The following is a 17472-nucleotide window of genomic DNA, read 5'->3' as shown; positions in this document are numbered from 1 at the left end:
CGGGGTTTTTTGAGGCTTTTTTGGCCTGCCTGCTGGTTTTGCTTGATGACCCCCAAATTTTTGGTGAGAGAAAGCAGCAGGCAAGGGTTCCCTGTTCATGCAGTGCTGCTCTTGACTTTGTATGCTTCTGTCTTAGCCCTTGCTTCTCCTCCAGGCTAGAGGCTGCCCATTCCCTCTCTGGAGCCATTTCTTTCACTGTTCTTGTCACTCTTTTCTGTATCTTTCCCGGTTGTGCAGTGACCTCTCTGAGCTGAGGGAGCTGAGCTGCGCATGGTATTTGAGATACTCTTTCTTCTCTGACCGTTCCCAACGCTTGTTTTTTGTTGCTGTCCGTCTCTGAGCTGTTCTCACACAAAAATCTTAATCAAAACCTCATTCCTGAGGGGCAACAGGTCAGATCCCAGCATCGCCTGTGCGGTATTAGTGACTTCTGCTCCTATGCAGCCGTTTTGCCTGCACCCCATTTGACCTGTCGCGCTCTCGCCCCGTTGCTCAGTGTCACACGCTGTAAGCGTTAGGAGGATGTCCGTGGTCTGGCTTCTCTCCCCCGAGCGCTTCCAGCCGGGCCCCTTTCCGGTCTCCCGCGGGGCTGGTGAGCGCAGGCACCTTCGGACCTTCCCGTGTGGCCAAGCCCTGGCCTGCCCTGCTGCAGGAGCAGATGGGGTCCTGCCTGTGTTCCCAGCCCTTGGCAGCAGCTGGCATCCTGGATGTGGCCGCCTGTGTTGCAGAGGGGTCGTGGGCCCGGCCAGGTCTTCACGACAGGTTTTTGTGAAAGCTCTTGCTGTTCCCCAGCAGCACGGAGTGTCACCAGGCAGTGCCAGACTCCGTGGGGAAGCTCTAGGCCTGAGGTGGGAACCGAAGGTGCAAGGGGCTCTCCTGTGTGTCCCCCTCGCGTGCCAGCCTGCAGGTTGGTCGCCCTGCCTGGCTGCGGGGCTGCTCGCAGGGCTGGAGGGCTGCGTGTGGAAGGGCTGTCTGGCAGAGCGGCTGCTACGGCTCCCATCACCGCTGGAGGCTGGACACGCGCTGTCTTCGTACGGCTCTGTTGCTCCCGCACGTGCGGTTGCCAGGCCTGCAGAGGAAGGGCACAGTCGCACGCAGGTTTCCCCACACCACGGCTGTAGCGGGAGCTGGAACTGGGGGAACATCCCCTTTACGCTGGTGGATGGCCGGTGCTGAGGGTGAGCCGTGCCGTGTTGCCGGGCGCAGCAGAGCAGCTCGAGCCCTTCCAGCGGCCTATGCGTGCTGGCTGGCAGGAGACAGGTCTTTGGCTGCCAGTGCTGCGGCCCCCTGCCCTGCTGGGGCTGCCCCAGGAAGCCTGGTACCTTGGCGGGGAGGAGATCTGAGCCCCCTGAGACAGAGAAGACTCTTGTAGCAGTGCTGGGGGTGCATGGACTGGGCTGTCGGGCACAGTAACTTGCACTGTGGTTCATCCAAGTTTTCCGGGGCAGACTTGGCTTTAGGGAGGGTTTGACAGGCCCAGCGTCCTGAGATGTCTCCCTGAAGGCTGTGTGTCAGGCCGATGCTTGGGGGAGCTGCTGGGGCCGGGGCTCTGGAGCCTGGAGCAGTGCCTGCGTGCCCCGGTTGGTCTGCAGCAGCCGTGGGGAGGGCACGGGGCCTGGGTCCCGGGGGAACCCACTCACAGAGTGGAAATACCGTTGCCATTGAGCGGCCTAGGTGGGGTTACTGTCCCCAGGAGGAAGGGAAGGGGAAAAGGTGCTGGGAGGGGAGGGGGGTGAGCGTGGACTGCAGCAGTTGCCTTTCAGCTCTGTCCATCTGGGTCAAGGCCACCCTGCTCAAGCTTTGCATATCACGTTTTGAATCTGCTTATTGGGTACCAGATCCTGAAGCTCTGCTTAGGCTGAAAAGCCCTCATTAACATTTTGGGAATACGTTAATTCCCTTCCTTTGCTATTCCAACCTGCTGACTTTGATTGGCACTATTTTTTACAATAAATGCTTAATTAAAGGCATAATGACTGTATAATGATTGTATTAAAAGCAAGATGATTATAAAAATCAGCTTAGCAGCTGGAGGCTGCAGGGCTGGAATAGCTCAGAGCAGAAATCAGTGCGGCAGTGCCGTGAAGGCTCTGCTCACAAGTTGATAATACGCAGCGTCTCTGTTGCCGTTGCGCTCACGGACCCCCAGCCCACAGCCCCCTCATTCTGAACGCTGTGCAGAGCCTCACTGCAGAAATACCTTCTGCCTCAAGGAATTTCAGCCTAAACCAGCAGAAGGTGGGGGAAAGGCAGATGTGCCGTTGCTGCCTACTACCGGGATGACTGCAGATGAGGAGCAGAGCTGTGGCATGAAGGAAGCTGCAAAACGTAACGTGCTTCTCCACCGGCTGCAGCCTCAGGTCTCTGCCGGGCTCCCGAGTCCCGCAGACTGGTGAGCCAAGTGCAAGGGCTGGGTCTGTATCTGCAGTGTGCATCGGGTCCGGTCCGGCATGAGGAGCCTGAAGCACCGGGCTAAATCCACGACTGACCTTGTGCTTCAGGCACGGTGACGCTTTGCCCAGCTTGGGTTGAGATGTGCCAGTTTAGGGCCAGTTTGCTGAGAGCTCAGCAGGCTCCCCTCCTATCCTTGCTGCCTCCTGCTCTGAGCACCGCCACTCCTCGATGGGCCACCTCTGCTGGTGTGTGCACGCAGCCGGTGTGTGGCCAAACCAGTCCTTCTCTGCCCAGTCACCGGCTCGCTCCCTGCTCACGCAGATCTGGTCCCCGAGGAGTGGTGGGCATGAAACATGACAGTTGGGTGCAGTGGCCAGCCTTTGTGGCGCGTCCTTAAAGCACTGGCAAGCGTGACATGAAACTCGGATAGGGCAGAAATGACCCAGGAGAGGGAGCGTGACAAACCCCTGCAGAGCCTGTGCCTTGTCTTCGGTCGGACCATGTGCTGTGCTGCAGGGCCGAGGGCGGTGTGTTCTGGTCTCGCTGCTGTTGTACGGGCTCCTGCCCTTCCCTTCTGATGGCACTCGGATGGATCCCATCTGCTCCTGGAGACTTTTCGGGTCCCCAGGCCTTGAGCTTAATTGCATTTACCTGCCTGCACCTGAAGGTGCCAGGAAAGTTGCGATGTAGTCAGTGACAGATGGTGCAGGCAAGGGTGGGCTGAGCTTCCTCTCTGCTGTGCCAGTTCCCTCTTTGTGCCCGTTCTTCAGGTCATGTCCCCATTCATCCATAATGATCTCATTTCCTCCGCTGCTATATTTGAGCTCTGTGCCACCTCAGATCTCATTTGGACCCAGCTGTGCCTCTGTTCCTCTGCGGTAGCTGGAGCCCCAAACTTAACAAGATACAGAAAGTGCCCCTCACCCCAGACTGTTAATTGTGCCGTGCTTGGGTTGGGGTAGTCTGTCTGAAAAGCTGAAGGTTGCAAGTTTAATGAAGCATAAACATTAAACGTGATGTTCAAGGGTGGTTTAAAAAAAAAAAAAGTTGCAAGCTATTTAAGTGTGCGCTGATGAAGCAATGGTAGGAGCAGGCGTTGAGGGAAGTCTTTTTTGTCTAGAGCTGTGTGCCTCTGAAGTAGGTTATGCCCATCAAAATGCGGGTTATGTGTTCGTAGCAGAAGATGTTCTAGTAGTCCTTGGTGGGCAGCACTGGGTCTCTGGCTGGGAGCGTTCAAGCTCAGGTGGTGCCTGCGGGCAGGAGCTGCGAGGAGGGACTGGACCCTGCGGCTGCGTCGTTATCGGCACTGCCGTGCTGCCGCACGGGGCAGGCTGCGAGTCTGCAGAGCTGCTCTGCCTGGGGGGGTTACTTGCACGGCCTCCTGAACAGAGGGAGGTGTGGAGCTGCTGGCACCAACCTGTGCCTGGACTGTCCGATGTGAAAGGCTGTGAGGAACCGACCAGTGTGTGCGAACCTCTGCTGGGCCCATCGAGGCTTGTCCAGTTTGTGTTCTCGTGAGCTGGGCGTAACAGCGCGCCGGTGCCCCTGATGAGCTCCTGGGAAGAAGATGAGCGCCGATTTCTGCTCCTGGGGAACACAGCGTAGTCCCCAGCAAAGGCAGCACGTCTCTTTTTAGGGACAGAGCTGGTCCAAGCTTGCGGAAGAAACTCTTGGGGCAAGAACCTGACACAACCCCGCTGTCCCCAGCCGCATGCACCGCCAGGGCAGGTGGCTGCTGCAGTGCTGCTCGGCTGATTTATTGGACCACTGTAAAATCATTCTCCCCAGGATTTCTTCAAGAGCAATGAGGAAACCCACCTCACCCCTCTTCTTTCATTTTTAATACAGCAATGAAGGTTTTCCTTGCTTTTCATGCTTCTCTGTTTTAAAGATTGCTTAGACATGAAGTGGCACAAAGGTGAAGCAGCAGGGCACCAAAAAAGTCACGTCCATCATCCTGGCCTCTTCCTGTATAGGAAGCAGGTCAAAGTGCCCTGGCCTCAGAGTTGGCTTTAGTTTGGGGGTCTCTTTTGGTCCCTTCCTCTTGGGATGATTTGCCTTTTCTGCCTGACCTGGAGGTCTGTGATCTGGCGTGCTGAATTGCTGCCGAAGTTGCTTGGCTTTAGCACTGTTTCTGCTGGCTTTGCTGTTCTGAAGATGCCTCAAGGGCATCCTTTCCTCAGGAGCCGTGCACTTGACCAGGTAGTGGTCTCTGCTTGGTCAGTTCAGCATGGCAGGCTGCAGCCTGGACTCAGGCCAGCACGTGCAGCTGCAGTATTCTCTTTTCACCCACTGATAGTGATAAATCATGCCAACAATTTAATGGGATCACTGGAGGCTGCGGTTTGAGCAAGCCAAGGGAAAGGCTGTGAGTTGTCAGGCATTTGATACACTACACTGAGACTTTCTGTGCCCAGGACTAAGAGCGTCTTAAAATCCGCTCTGGTGCGATGGTAGTTTTCAACTCTTAAAATTCTTAGTGGTAAAATTCAGAAGGGGATTTTTGGTTTCTTCTGTAAGGTCTGAATATTTGTACTCCTACTTGCTATCTTAGCCCCTGCTGTGATTCAAGGAAAAAGAAGTTTGAAGAGACAGGAATTCTTCAGTCTTTAATGATTTGTCTTCTTTATTTGAGGGAGAAACATTATTCTGCTGCAAGAGTAAACTTGTGTAGTAATCTTTGAAGCTCTCCTTCAACTCTGTTCATTTTCACTGTTGTTTTTTTTTCACCAAGATTAATCTGCCTCTGGTCGCAGAGAGCACCTGCAAACTCAGCAGAGGTGAGCACGTGACTAGAGAGCCCACCGGCTTCCCACCTGCGTGGGGAGCTGACGTTCTCATGGCAGGACGGCTGAAGACTCTCCCCTTCTGAGCTAACGCTTTCCATGGTGGGTTTCTTTCTGGAGTAATTTGTTTTAACAGTACAAAGAAATCATGTAACCCTTGAGTGAGGTAAGGCCACTTATTTTGCTTTGAGACTTTTTTGTCGCCGTGAAGTGGTACAGGTAGGGGAGGCAGCGGTGGCTGAAGGGCGCCAGATGGCCCTCGTGGAGGAGCGGTCGCAGGAGCCCTGTTTGGATGGGGCTGTTGTAGGAAGCTGCGCGTGGGTCCTGGTATACCCTAGCGGTGGCGCGGCCAGCCGGGCGCAGGGGGCCCTGCATTTGAGCTGCTGAATTGTCGGTGGTGAACTGCTCTGAACACCGAGTGCAGGACTCCCCGAGGGCAGGTGCTGAGGAAGAGTCTGGCTGTGGAAAGCACATTAGGTCGAGGCAAGGCCTGGGCAGAAGTTCTCGCCCGGTGGTGTACAGCCTCCAAGGCAGGTAACACCTCTGCAGCAGACTTGCTGGGGTCTAAGCAGGAAGAGGTGTGGAGTGCTGTCGTTAAGGAGAGCTGCGCACGTGCGAAGGGCTGGGAGAGGGTCCAGCCCCAGGATATGTGTAGAACTTCCCGCTGGAGAGCAAAGTGCTCTCCTTGACGAACCAAAACCGCACTGGGGCGTGCTTCTGTTCATGAGCCATGTGGGAACGGATCTTTGTCCACGCGTAGTTCTGATGCACGTTTTGAGGTCTTTGTCAATGCAGGTGCATTCAGTGGGACAGTGGATGTGTCTTTGGCCTGGAAGACATCCCTATCCATGCCTGACTCACAGGAGGACTTCATTTCCATGTTGCATGCAGACTCTGGCTTCTCATCTGTTGTCAGTAAAGGCGCCAGTGGTGTCTAATGAAGGCTTGTTAAGTGTAACCGGGATCAAAAGCCTCTCCAGGGTGTTTCAGTGGAAGGTTATGAGGCTGGTGGACAAACGGTTCTTTCTGTTCATCTGAGGGCCCCATAGGAATCTTTCCTATTTTCCCTAATTTCTTTAACTGCCAGCTTGTCTCTCCCTTGGGTTTTTTATTAATGTACTCAAGTGAAATCTGTCGTTGTGATGAAAGGACCCTGCAACATCTGCGAGATGGATTGTATGCAGCCAGTTTATTAATTTGATGTGGCATTTAAAATCAGCTTTTATAATTGCATTTTAATTTCATAACGAGTAAAACAGCTGTGCAGAGTGCAAAGCTGGGCTATTGTGGCATGTACTGGGGGCTCGCTGGCACTGGAAATGCCTTGGGTTTTACGCTTGACCCATTGGGGGCCTGTGAGCTTCATCAGATACCGGGGTTTGAGAGTCCCCCTGTCCTGGGAGTTAGGAATTAGCCTCGTGGTGCTGGTGCTAGACTGCACCTTCCTAGGTCTAACGCTGCCGAGACCTGCATGGCACAACTGGGGGGCTTCTTCTGGAAGGAGGATGCTGCTAACGTCGGTTCACAAACGCTCCTGGGGTTGGGGTATCAAGAGTGTGAGTAATTGTGCGTTGGAGAGCATGCAGCCTGTGTGGGTGGGATGTGCTCCAGCGTGCCAGGCTGTCTGCATGCCCTTGGGCGATGTGCTCGGGTGTCGAGGTTGAGCCAGGAGTTAATACGGCTCGGAGCGAAGGATTTAAAGCTGTGTGAAACTTTACGTTCCTTGGCTTACTTCCAGTTTTGACTGTGTCTCAGTATAGGCACAGGCAGATTAAACGGAAAGGAGGAGAAACCTTTCCTACTGTGGGAAAACAGTAATAGGGAAAAACTCAGAGGCTGATAAGCTCTGGAGCTAAGTGAAGGTCACAGCACAATGCTGCTTAGATGACGGACTTGCCAAAAAATGGGTCAGTTGCTGATGATTTTCAGACCTCAGCAACAGAAATTTGCAGCTGACATTGAGCAGATCTGTGCTGTGGGCATGGTTCTGGCAGCTCCCCTTTTTCTGTGTCCCTAGTATGGCGGTGGCTCGGAAGTGAACAACACAAAGGTAAAGAGTGTGGTTGAGAGGCCATGTCACCTCCGTGTTAGCCTCCCAAAAAGCTTTGGGTGCTTTGTGTAATACCCAGGTCACATGAGAGATTGTCTGGGGCATGGAGTTGTTGCACAAGTTGAGGCAATGGTTGCTGGGAAATTTATTTTGGAATAAAACAGCTTAGAGACCTGTGCACAACAGAAGCACCCATTTCCTCTTGATTTGATCTTGGATTATGAGTGTGTAGTGGTGGTGTTTCCGTGATGTGATGTCCATCTACGCTTGGAGCGAGGTCACGGTACCTGTTCCACTTCTGTTCATTTCGTAGCCTTCTGGAGTTTGGCTTTGCTTATAACACGTCTTCCAGGGACCAGCTCTGCTGGGGCAGGGCTGGGTGTAGACTGGAACAAGATCTTAGCAATGCAGTCAGGTTTACAGCTTCAGCCACGCTGGGCAGCTCTGTCTTATAGCTAATCTGGAACTGCAAGAAGCCCTGCATGCCGCGGGATCTGGGAAGCCCTGGAGCCCTGTGGCATATGGACGGCGATGGCGCTATTAGTGCGAGTGTCCTGGATGATCGTCCTCATGGATTACTGAGCGCCGCAGGTGCACCGCTTGCAGTCACCTGTCGGGTTTGAGAGAAACGTGGATGCTGCATCGGCCTTTCTCCCTCACCACTGAGGGCATCTTTCATGGTCAGGGTGGCTTCGGGATGTCCTTTCCATCAGCAGTCAAGGAAGGGCTTCAAAACCCTCTTGGGGCGTCAGCACATGTCTCGTGCTGCCCAGATGCCTCTGGGTTTCTGAAGGGAGCCTTATCACGAGGTTTGGGAGTCTCTGGATTCAGATTCTCTATCTGTCCCCCAAATGGCTTCCTGATAGTCATTTAATAGATAAAACAAGCAGAATGGCTTTGTACCTACTTTGTAGTTCAAGGCATTAAGATGCAAATTCTGATGTTTTTCTGCCCCTCTGGGCTGAAACTAAATTAACCTGTTATCTGGGAATTTGGCCAGGACAGCTCCTGAGGACGTAGAAGACCCACAGGCACAGCAGTGGGAGAGACGCGGGCACAGTGCCTGAGCGAGGCTGTCGGGGAGCTGCAGTGGGTCGGGATCAAAGGGGACACACCAGGTCCTGAGTCTCGCAGTCCCTGGGCCAGTGAAGGAAGGGGCAAGTCTGGGCGGTGCCTGGGCGGCCTGGGGAGAGCTGTGATGAGCAGGTTTGTGTTGGAGCAGGAGGGAAGGTCTCAGGGTGTACCAGGACTGTCCTCAAGCGCTGCCTGTGCCACTTTGCTGAGGAGTGCTGGAGAGAGCAAGGCCCCTTGGCACCGCTGAGGAGTCAGGGTTTGGTGACATCGTTAGAGCAAGTGGGATCCTTGGTGGGGAGCTCAGCTTGAGGGACCCCAGTGGGAGTCTGAAGGGAAGATGAGCAGAGCTATGGGTAAGGGTTGACAGGAGGAGGCCTGTGAAGAATGAATTAGGGTGTTACACGCTGGGAAGCAGGGCCTACAGAGTTTTCCTTGTTGCCCTCTAAGTTGTTCTGTACCTTCATGCATTAGCTCATCCCCAGCACAGCAGAATCTGAACTGGAAGTCACGTTTGCATCGTGCAGTAGCTGTGCTGGTGTAGCTGGGGTCCTTTCAGCTTCTCCCCTTGTCAGGGACTTTGCAGCACTGTGAGTGAGGGCAGCGTTTGCGTGTGCTTGGCTGTGAAATCGCTTGTTTGATGTTAACGTGCTGCAACAGACGGTGGGTGCGGTCTGTTATGAGCTTCTGAGTCTGTGTCATTGGCTCTGGGAAATGGAAATGGCGCAAACGGGACCTTCCGATGCCAGAGCTGGCCGGTACGTGGGGTTGGTCAGCAACTCTGGCGCGCACCCGTCTTGCATCTTCGTCTGGGACCAGAGGTAATAAATTGATGAGTGTGTTGGAGAAAACTACGGTGGTACCACTGTTGTAGGCATAGAGAGGGCCCCAGGGTGGGCTTGGGTTGCCAGCTGCTGCTGCCTGCCAGGAGGAGACCTTCACATGTGGCTCATGGGTGACCCCACAGGTGGCCCTTGGGAGAAACCTCTCTAGGGCATATTCCCTGCAGCTGGATCCTAGTCCTCTGGCTCTCGTAACTCCTTGTAGCAATGGCTTTAGGCAGGAATAACAGCCAAAACACGTCTTAGAAGATACCACTGACTGCAAAGGCCAAAGGGGTCTGTGGGCAGCCTGGGTTCAAGCTGAGTCCGTGCAGGTGCGGGTGGTCAGGTCGTGCAGCTTCTCAAGCAAGGCTTGGCATCGGAGCGCTGTGCGGGCCGTGCTGCACTCCAGGCACGGTGCCGTCCTCGGGACTCACCACGGAGAAGCTCAGAGGAGGAATACGGCGGTGCATCCCAGAGAGATGCTGTGCTCCTCAGAGCAAGATGGGGACCGTACTCCTGAGCAGACGCTGTGGGAACCGGGCCAGCGGCTGCTGCGTCCTCAGCACATGCCAGAGGGATCCTTGCACTGGTAGAGCAGGAGGGGGAAATTGTGTTGCGAGACAGAAGAGAGGAGGAAGATTCTGCTTGAGCAATGACTGAGGCGAGGGTTGGCCTGAGCCCAGCGTCGTGAATAAGTGAGCAGCTTGGGAGCAAGGACTGACATTTCTAATAGGGTGGAAGCAATAACAAATCAAAGTGGGGCAAATCTGTATCTGAGAGACTGTGTAAGAAGGCAACTTCTGGGATTACTCTGGAAAGGAGCAGTCACGTATCAGTGTGTAGGGAACTCGTGAAAGGGAAAACCCATGGCCACTATGGGTTGGGGTTTTTTTTCTTTTAATTTCTTTTGGGTTTGGAACCTGTGAAGCAAAGGAAGGTGGGAGCCTGAAGAGGAACAAACTAGAGAGTTTTGCAGTCCCAACCACCTGAGATGTTGCTAGCCTGTGTGAAGGGTGTATCTTGGTAGCGTCTAGAGTCCTGTCATGTTGGAGACCTGCTTTGTGCTGTGCAACAGAGAAGAGACAGGACCATGTCCTGGAACTGCAGGTTTTAGAGTCAAACGGTAGAACAGTTGGCAACGCCAATATGGGGTGCAAAGAGGTGGTCTTCAAGAGCTGGCGCTGCTGAGCTGGTTCTGTATGTAGGCTTTAAGGGTTAAATGGGATTGAAGTGAACGGAAGGAACACGAGGGAAAAACAGAATCTTTGGTCAGGACAACTGCCTTGTCATTTGCAGCTGGCTGGGGTCCATAAGCATCATTTCGATAGGGAATTTTCCACAAGACCTGAAGGATGCTACAGTAGATTCTCCAAGGGAGGAGTTTGCAGGTACAGTGGGGTGTGTAGGAGGCAGCATAAAATGGTCTGGAAGACATTTTGTTGATGAGTAAGAGCTGCAAATGGAGTGGGGGAAAGTAGGGTCATGTCCCTGGCAGAAGAGCAGTGGAAGGTGGATTTGTGCCTCAAAGGGAAGGTAGGAATGTCTGTGTTTGGTATGAGAGTGGAGAGGGAGCCAGCAAGAAAATCCTCATGAGCGGTTGAGAGAAAGCTAAGATGACTCCAGCAGCTGCTGCGGGCTTTTCCTCCAGGGTCCTGCAGCAGCAGGTTGAAGGATCCCTGCAGGCAAACCCAGCTCGAGAACGTGGCAGCCACTTGGTCGTCTTTGTTCAGGGCTCGGAGCAAACAGGGGTTATAGCACGACCCTGGGAGATGGCGGTGGGACTTGACTGGCTGGGGTCTGGGATCCAGAGTGGATTAGCTGTGATCTTTCATTACAGAAGTTTTTTCCCAGTATGTCTGGTTTGTTAATTTCTTCAAAGCAAATTTAAGCATTTCATGTGCGCGTCCCAACATGACTTGGTATATGCCTCATTACCATGTTTATAGCTATTCAAATTAGCAGTGACCTTCAGAGCGGATGGTTGTGTTTTCGAGTCGCCTAGCTTGCATCCATGATTTGTAGCCCTCAGTAGACCATTTATTTCTCTCCTCCCGTCAGCGTCAGCTCTTTCTTGACCGCTGCAGTATTGCCCACTTGGTCCAAGGGCCCCGTGGGAGAGGAGGGCTGTCGCAGAGGAGTCGGGCTCACAGGAAGGTCTGGGCCTGCTGCTGAAGGAGAAGGGCCTGACTTTGCAGGAGAAAATGAAACTGGCTCTTGGAGTGACTTGTCAGGAGAGACTGCAGCGAGACTGCCTCTACACGTCAAGTCAGGCCCTGCTGAAGTCCAGCTGAATCCAAGCTGCTGCTTTGAGTGATGTCCTTTCGGCTTGCCATGAATTGCTGTAGCTCCAGAGCTCCTTGCCACCCATCTGCTCCTCTCCCTGCCAGCCCAAAGCTCATGCTCACTGCTCCTCGTTTCTGAAGAAGTTGGGTGTTTATACAGCAAGAAAAGTTGGAATGAGCTGATGAAGGCTGAGGTACCTACCTTCTTCACCTCAGCCTTCGCTGGTAAGACCAGGTATCAGCAGTCCTAGGTCCCTGAGACTAGTGGGGTTGTCCATGGCGAGGAAGGAATGCCCTCAGCGGAGGAGGATCAGGTTAGGGAACGTTCAGACTGGACATACATGAGTCCGTGGGCCTGATGAGATGCACTGGTCAGTGCTGAGGGAGCTGGCTGATGGCTTTGCCAGGCCACTCTCCATCATCTTTGAAAGGCTGTGGTGGTCAGGAGAGGTTCCTAATGACTGGAAGAAAGCAAATGTCACTCCTCTTTTTGGTAATAAGGAGGAATGTGAAGGACTCCAGGCTGGTCAGTCTCATCTTGATCCCTGGGAAGGTGATGGAGCAACTAACCCTGGAAACCATTTCCAAACACATGAAGGGACTGGGAGTAGCCAGCCTGGATTTGTGAAGGGGAAATCCTGCCTACCCAAGCTGGCAGCGTTCTGCGGTGGGGTGACAGCTTGTTGGGTGAGGGGAGAGTGGTGGATGTTGATTGTCTTGACTTGAGCGAGGGTTTTATGTTTTCTCATCTAACGTCCTCAGAGACAAACTAGTGAAATACGGACAACTTTAAATTTTTCGTTTTGTTAGAATAGACTTGGTTGGCTGTTACCTTAAAATCTCTGTTCAGCTTGATGCCAGACAGGCTGAAACTTCAGTCCTTCCAGTCCTCAGGAAGCAGAAATCTTGAAAAGGAGTGCTATGTGATTGAAGAGCCGAGCGTAACAATACAAGACCAGAAGGCTCCTTCACAAAGGGCTGGTTTGGAAGTTGACAATACAAAGTACTAGAGAAGGGAAATTTTCCATAGGGAATTGTTAGCAGAGCTTCTGAAGCACAGGCGAGAGCAGTGGGAAATAAGATACGGGATTTGGGTCTATTCCAGGTTGTGACAACATCATAACCTTTGGAGAGCAGGAGCATTTGCATCTCAAGAAAAGGTCTAGAGAAGAGACTGAAAGGAGTCTCCGGTTTGGCTTGTAAATCAGGCTCGTTGGTGTGTTTCTTTCTCCCTTGCTTCCTACAAGACTAATGCCTGGGTAGAGGCAATCGTGGCGTTCTGCTGCTTTGAGGAGTTGGCTTTAGCTGGCGTGGAGCAGTGCTTAATTTGGGAACAACTCTGGTGTGTGGGTTTAGCTGTGAGTGACACGCGGGCACTGGGGTGAAGGGTGCAGGATAAACCTGTCGGTGCTGTCTGCGAAGGGCTGGGAGGGAGCTGGGCTGGAAAGGCAGCAGCACACAGTGGAGTGGGGATGTGTCTGTGCCTGCTGCCAGTCGGGGTGCCGGATACCAGAGAAATTCAGGTGTGTGTTGGTTAACTAATTTGAAGGGGAAAAAAAAAAAAGAGCTGTCCTCTCCGTTAGCAGCAACAGAAGCCCCAGCCTCGCAGCAGGACCAGGTCCGTGCTGGGGGTAGGGTTTGCTGTGTGTGCGTAATCGCAGGTGTTTTAACCTGAGCTGGAAGTCCCGTGAATCTGCCGGCTGGGAGTTGAGCCTTACCTTGTATCCCTGCTGCCAGCACTTGCCTGCCTCCCTGGGAAGGACAGCTGTCCCTTCCAGCCCCGCGTGTGCCCAGAGCCGCAGGAGCGAGTTCCCGGAGGTGTTGGCCTCCATGGACGTACGAAGAGCACAAGGGCTGCCTGGCGGGGGCTGATGATGCTCTGGATCAAGACAGGGAAAAAGAAACCGTTTTCCTCAAAGGTCTTTGACTTGGAAGGCACCACTGCACTAACGAGGAGAGCTAATTACACGGTGATTTGTGTCGAGTTTACCAGGTGGGGCAGAAGGCAGTGCAGCTGATGCACATGAAGGAGGTGCAGGAAGGGACCCTGGCGGGTAGTGGAGGACAGCAGGGTGGCACAGAAGTGACCAGCAGCAGGATGTTCCGTTGAGCACAGTGCTCCTGCCTCCTCTCAGCTGTAGGTGGAAGCACCTTTAGGGGCAGGTCATTGGAGAGGGTGGCTTTCGGGGAGCGGGGGCTCACCCTGTCAAACTGGGCATTTTTTCGCATTCTGCAGAGTGCCCACCCGTTCTGAGGTGAGGGGTGAGAAAGCGAGGAGCGGTGGGATACTGGGAATTGTGCAGAATCGTTGTGCTGTGGGAGCAGTGGCTGCTGTTTGTGTGGCTCTGACACCACGCGCAGCCATAGGATGCTTGAGTAGCCTTGGGGTGCAGATTTTATGGTTATCAAAGAGTTTATCTCGAGAGCTATCGCTGCTAAGGATCGAAGGTTGCTGAGGATGGTGTTGTACCAGTGGTCTCACTCACTTGGTGGTTCCTTGCATCTAGGGCTGAATAGCTGCTGGTCTGCTCTGTTCCTTCTGCCGGGTTGCAGCGCAGCCCTCGGAGAGCAAGGCAGTGCGGTTTCCCCGTGCTCGCTGGTTGCCTCATTGCTGTCATCCCATTGCCGAAGGGCCTTTTCCGTCATCCGCCACAGGAGGTTCCTCGTCTTTTATGGGGGCCTGCCTGATGGTTGGAGGGAGCATCCAGCAGCCTCCGAGGTCGCTGCCTCTGTGCTGGGTCAGGTCCCGAGACCAGTCTGCAAGCCTGCGGTCTCTGCCTCTGGGAGAAGCTGCTCTCTCTAACTGTCAAATGCGCTGGAGGGCGTTTCAGATCGAGGGGAGCCAAAAATGAAGACAAAGTTTCTGCTGTCAAAGCCACAAGGTTAAGTTACGGTTACAAAGTTGGAGAAACAGCCATAGGAAAAAAAGCATAAGATAAGATGATGCAAGTTTGAAAGAGACCCAACGTCAACCTTTTCCTTCACCTGTTGTCCAGGGGCATGTTGAGGAGCCCGAGAGTCCAGTTTGGTGTCCCCTTTCAGTACTGAGGGGTTTTACAACAGCTCCTGGAGTTTCAAAGCGGGTCCCAAGAAACGCCCAGTCTCTGTGGTAGTCAGGGAGGTCTCTTGATGTGGTGGGCTTGTTTTTGAGAACTCGTTATCCAGATAGTGCTGAGGGAATACTGATGAGGCCTCGTTGACAGCAGGGACCCCAGGACGCTGACTCTTGTGTTTATTTTTTGTCAGGATGTCAAATGAATTGCTGTTACGAATGCTACATCGTGATGTTTTCCAAAGGGTGTATCAAAAGCTTATCACTTTTGGGTGACGTGCAGCACTTTCTCTTGATCTATAGCATGTTACAGACTACGTCTAGCACATGAATTCACAATCTGTTCCAGCGACCACTGTGTTGCAAAGAGTTAGGAAAGCGTTGTGAGCCACGGTAGCCTGAAAAGGTGTGTAACTGCTCTGTTTCTCCCCTTTCTTCGATCAGGATGATGCAATTAATTGGCCTTGTAAGTGCTTGAATTCAAGTGAGGTGTGCACGTCAGACGTTTTCTGGATAAACGAGGGGTAATATCTGGGCACTCTGGATATAATATATAAATGGGGAACATCTGGAAAAATTGGTGATGATTCTCACCTCCCTTTTTTCTCTCTTGCATCGTGTATGTTTCTGTTCTCTAGGGTGCTCTAGGAATGACAGTCGTTCTCTCTGTGGCCGTAGGAATGGTCGTGGTCGCCTCTGATGCATTTTTAAATGTCCCAAACCAATCCAGATCTTTCTCGCAGAGCTTGCTGGTGTAAGGCGTGGGGGATGCAGTTGTGAGGAGTTAGGAGGTGACAGCCGCCATCAGACATACATTTGCTGGCCATGGTTTTCGTAGCGGAAACCTCAAACTGTTTTGTACCCTCGAACTGTGCTGGCTAGCCTGCTTTGGACCCCAGTTCATTCTTCAGGTGTAATAAGAAGGGCTGGTTTTGTCTGTAGCTCTTCAGTAGTTTGTCTCCTGGCTACCTGCAAGCTATCCTTTCCAGCCGGCAGCTGGTGAGGAGTTCAAGCTGATAGCTGCCTGGTTTAATGAGGGCACTCCTGATGTGGTTCTCCGTTAAAAATCTCCTTGACTCTGAATTCATTTAATCTTCAGAGCACATTTCAAGACTTCCTTTCTGTTTCTCTATGCTTTGAGCAAGTAAAAACAAGGCTTAATGGGGTGGGAGAATTCTGCTGTGGCAGTGAAGTACCTTCCCGTTTGCCGTCTCATTTAGAGTGAAACAGCTCTTGGTGTTTCGAGCACGGGCCAGTCAGGACACCCCGGGTCTCAGTGACTCCTGTTGTCACCTGGGCCAATTTCTTTCCCTCTCTGCGTCTTGTTTTCCGTGTGGGGCCGTGATTTCTCTGCTGCTCTGCGGCTGTCAGAAGTTACAGTAGGTGGCCTGTTTCCAGGGAGCGGTTTTACCAAAGCCCACGTTACGTCTGGGTCCCCCAGTAAGAGTCCATCTTGCAAAGCCAGCTGCTGCCAATTCGCTGTTCCGTGTTCGCAGCACATGGCTCCCGTTGCCTACGCTGTCCCTCTTCTGGACATGAGGGAAAGAAGCTTTTGAAGGCTTCCTGGGCTGCTTTCTTCCTCCAGACCACGCCTGACCCCAGACAGATTTTCTGTGCTCTGCCCTTCTGTGTTTCTACTGCGTTAACACCATACGATGGTCGTTCTGGCCTTCCCTTTTTCTGGGAGCCCTGCTCGTTCTCACGTACCTGTTTGTTTCTTCCCACAGTGCTGAGTATTGGCGAAGGTGGCTTTTGGGAAGGAACTGTGAAAGGAAGGACTGGCTGGTTCCCAGCGGAATGTGTTGAGGAGGTGCAGATGCGACAGTATGATCCACGGCAAGGTAAGATGTCTTCTTACATCTGAGTGTCTCCCAGCAGACACACAGGACAGCCCTGGAAATTCAGAAGCTCATTCGAAATTTCTAGCAGTCTGAGTTTGCCCATTCTTTGAAACGGGTGACGGATACACCTGAAGAATTGTATCTCGAGGTGTTAGTTTGTGTAAGGAGAGCGTTAGCATCCAGCAGTAGGCACGCTGATCCGTGGTAAGTGTGGGGCACTGTCGTGAGGAGAGCCATCATCGGTCCCTCTGCGGAGATTGCTGCAGTGGCAGGGTCTTCTGCAGGTGGCAGTGAGTGGTGGGGCAAGAGGGTGCGACTGTTGATCTGAACCCCCAACCCCGCGTTGCGTTTTGGGAGAAAAACAGTAATTTGCATTGTGCTGATCCAACAGAAAATATTAAAAATGGCTGTGAGTCAGCCCTGGCCCTCCTGACCCTCTGTCTCCAGCGCCAGCCACTGCCCAACAGGAATTTGCTGTTCCTGGAGGACAGCGGTGTCAGGAGGAGCTGCGGATCACGTGTGCCAGACAGCAGGTGTTCTTGGAGGTCACCGTGACTTCATGGGACTCCTGCTCCCGTGGGGTGTATCACCCTGCTTACCCCTTGTCCTGACACTGCCCGGGCAGCGTTCCTCACCTAGCCCAAGGACGGGGTGCGAAACACTTGTGGCAAGCCTGAACCCCTCCTGGTGTAAAGCAACTGAAGAGAACGTGTGGATTTTTTTTTTCAGTGTATTACTTAGGAGAGAATTGGGCCTGATTTGACAGGTTCAGTGAAGTTCAGTGTGCGTATTAAATGAGCTTTAAAATTCACTCAGCTGGACTCTGGTAAGCGAGAGTTAAACTTTGCTTGCGAAGTTGGAAACAAAATTGTAGAAGAGAAGAGAAAATCAATAAAATACAGTTCTGTTTTGCACAACAACTAGCTTTAATTAGTTTCCAGAGGCCTAAACCCACTTAAAAATTCTTTTCTTTGTTCTAATCCCAGTCCTTCCTGAGAGTTTTAAATGTGAATGTTTGCACCCTCACGTGCCTCCTTACCAGGGTGCTTGGCTTCAGTGAGTGAGCCGCTAACTGCGTGTGCTGTGATGCGTGTGTGGCAGGTCTCGTGTGCCCTGGGACACTTGCACGTCACTCCCTGTGGATAGAGCGTTGGGTGCCTTTGGGACCTGGT

General features: G+C 52.9%; 1 protein-coding gene across 2 annotated transcripts in view; it reads left to right on the top strand.

Moving 5' to 3' along the window:
- The window catches only part of SHANK3 (SH3 and multiple ankyrin repeat domains 3), a 342763-nt gene that overhangs the window by 185255 nt on the left and 140036 nt on the right, over nucleotides 1–17472 (top strand). For both annotated transcript variants that reach the window (XM_086475378.1, XM_086475373.1), the window contains exon 12: nucleotides 16187–16300. In XM_086475378.1, the coding sequence (XP_086331504.1) occupies nucleotides 16187–16300 (114 nt within the window). The remainder of the gene's footprint in view (nucleotides 1–16186; nucleotides 16301–17472) is intronic.

This window comes from Leptosomus discolor, chromosome 1 (assembly GCF_034619465.1).
Source record: "Leptosomus discolor isolate bLepDis1 chromosome 1, bLepDis1.hap2, whole genome shotgun sequence".
NCBI lineage: Eukaryota > Metazoa > Chordata > Aves > Leptosomiformes > Leptosomidae > Leptosomus > Leptosomus discolor.
Note: the sequence above shows the minus strand (reverse complement) of the source record. Positions and strands in the feature narration are given on the sequence as shown.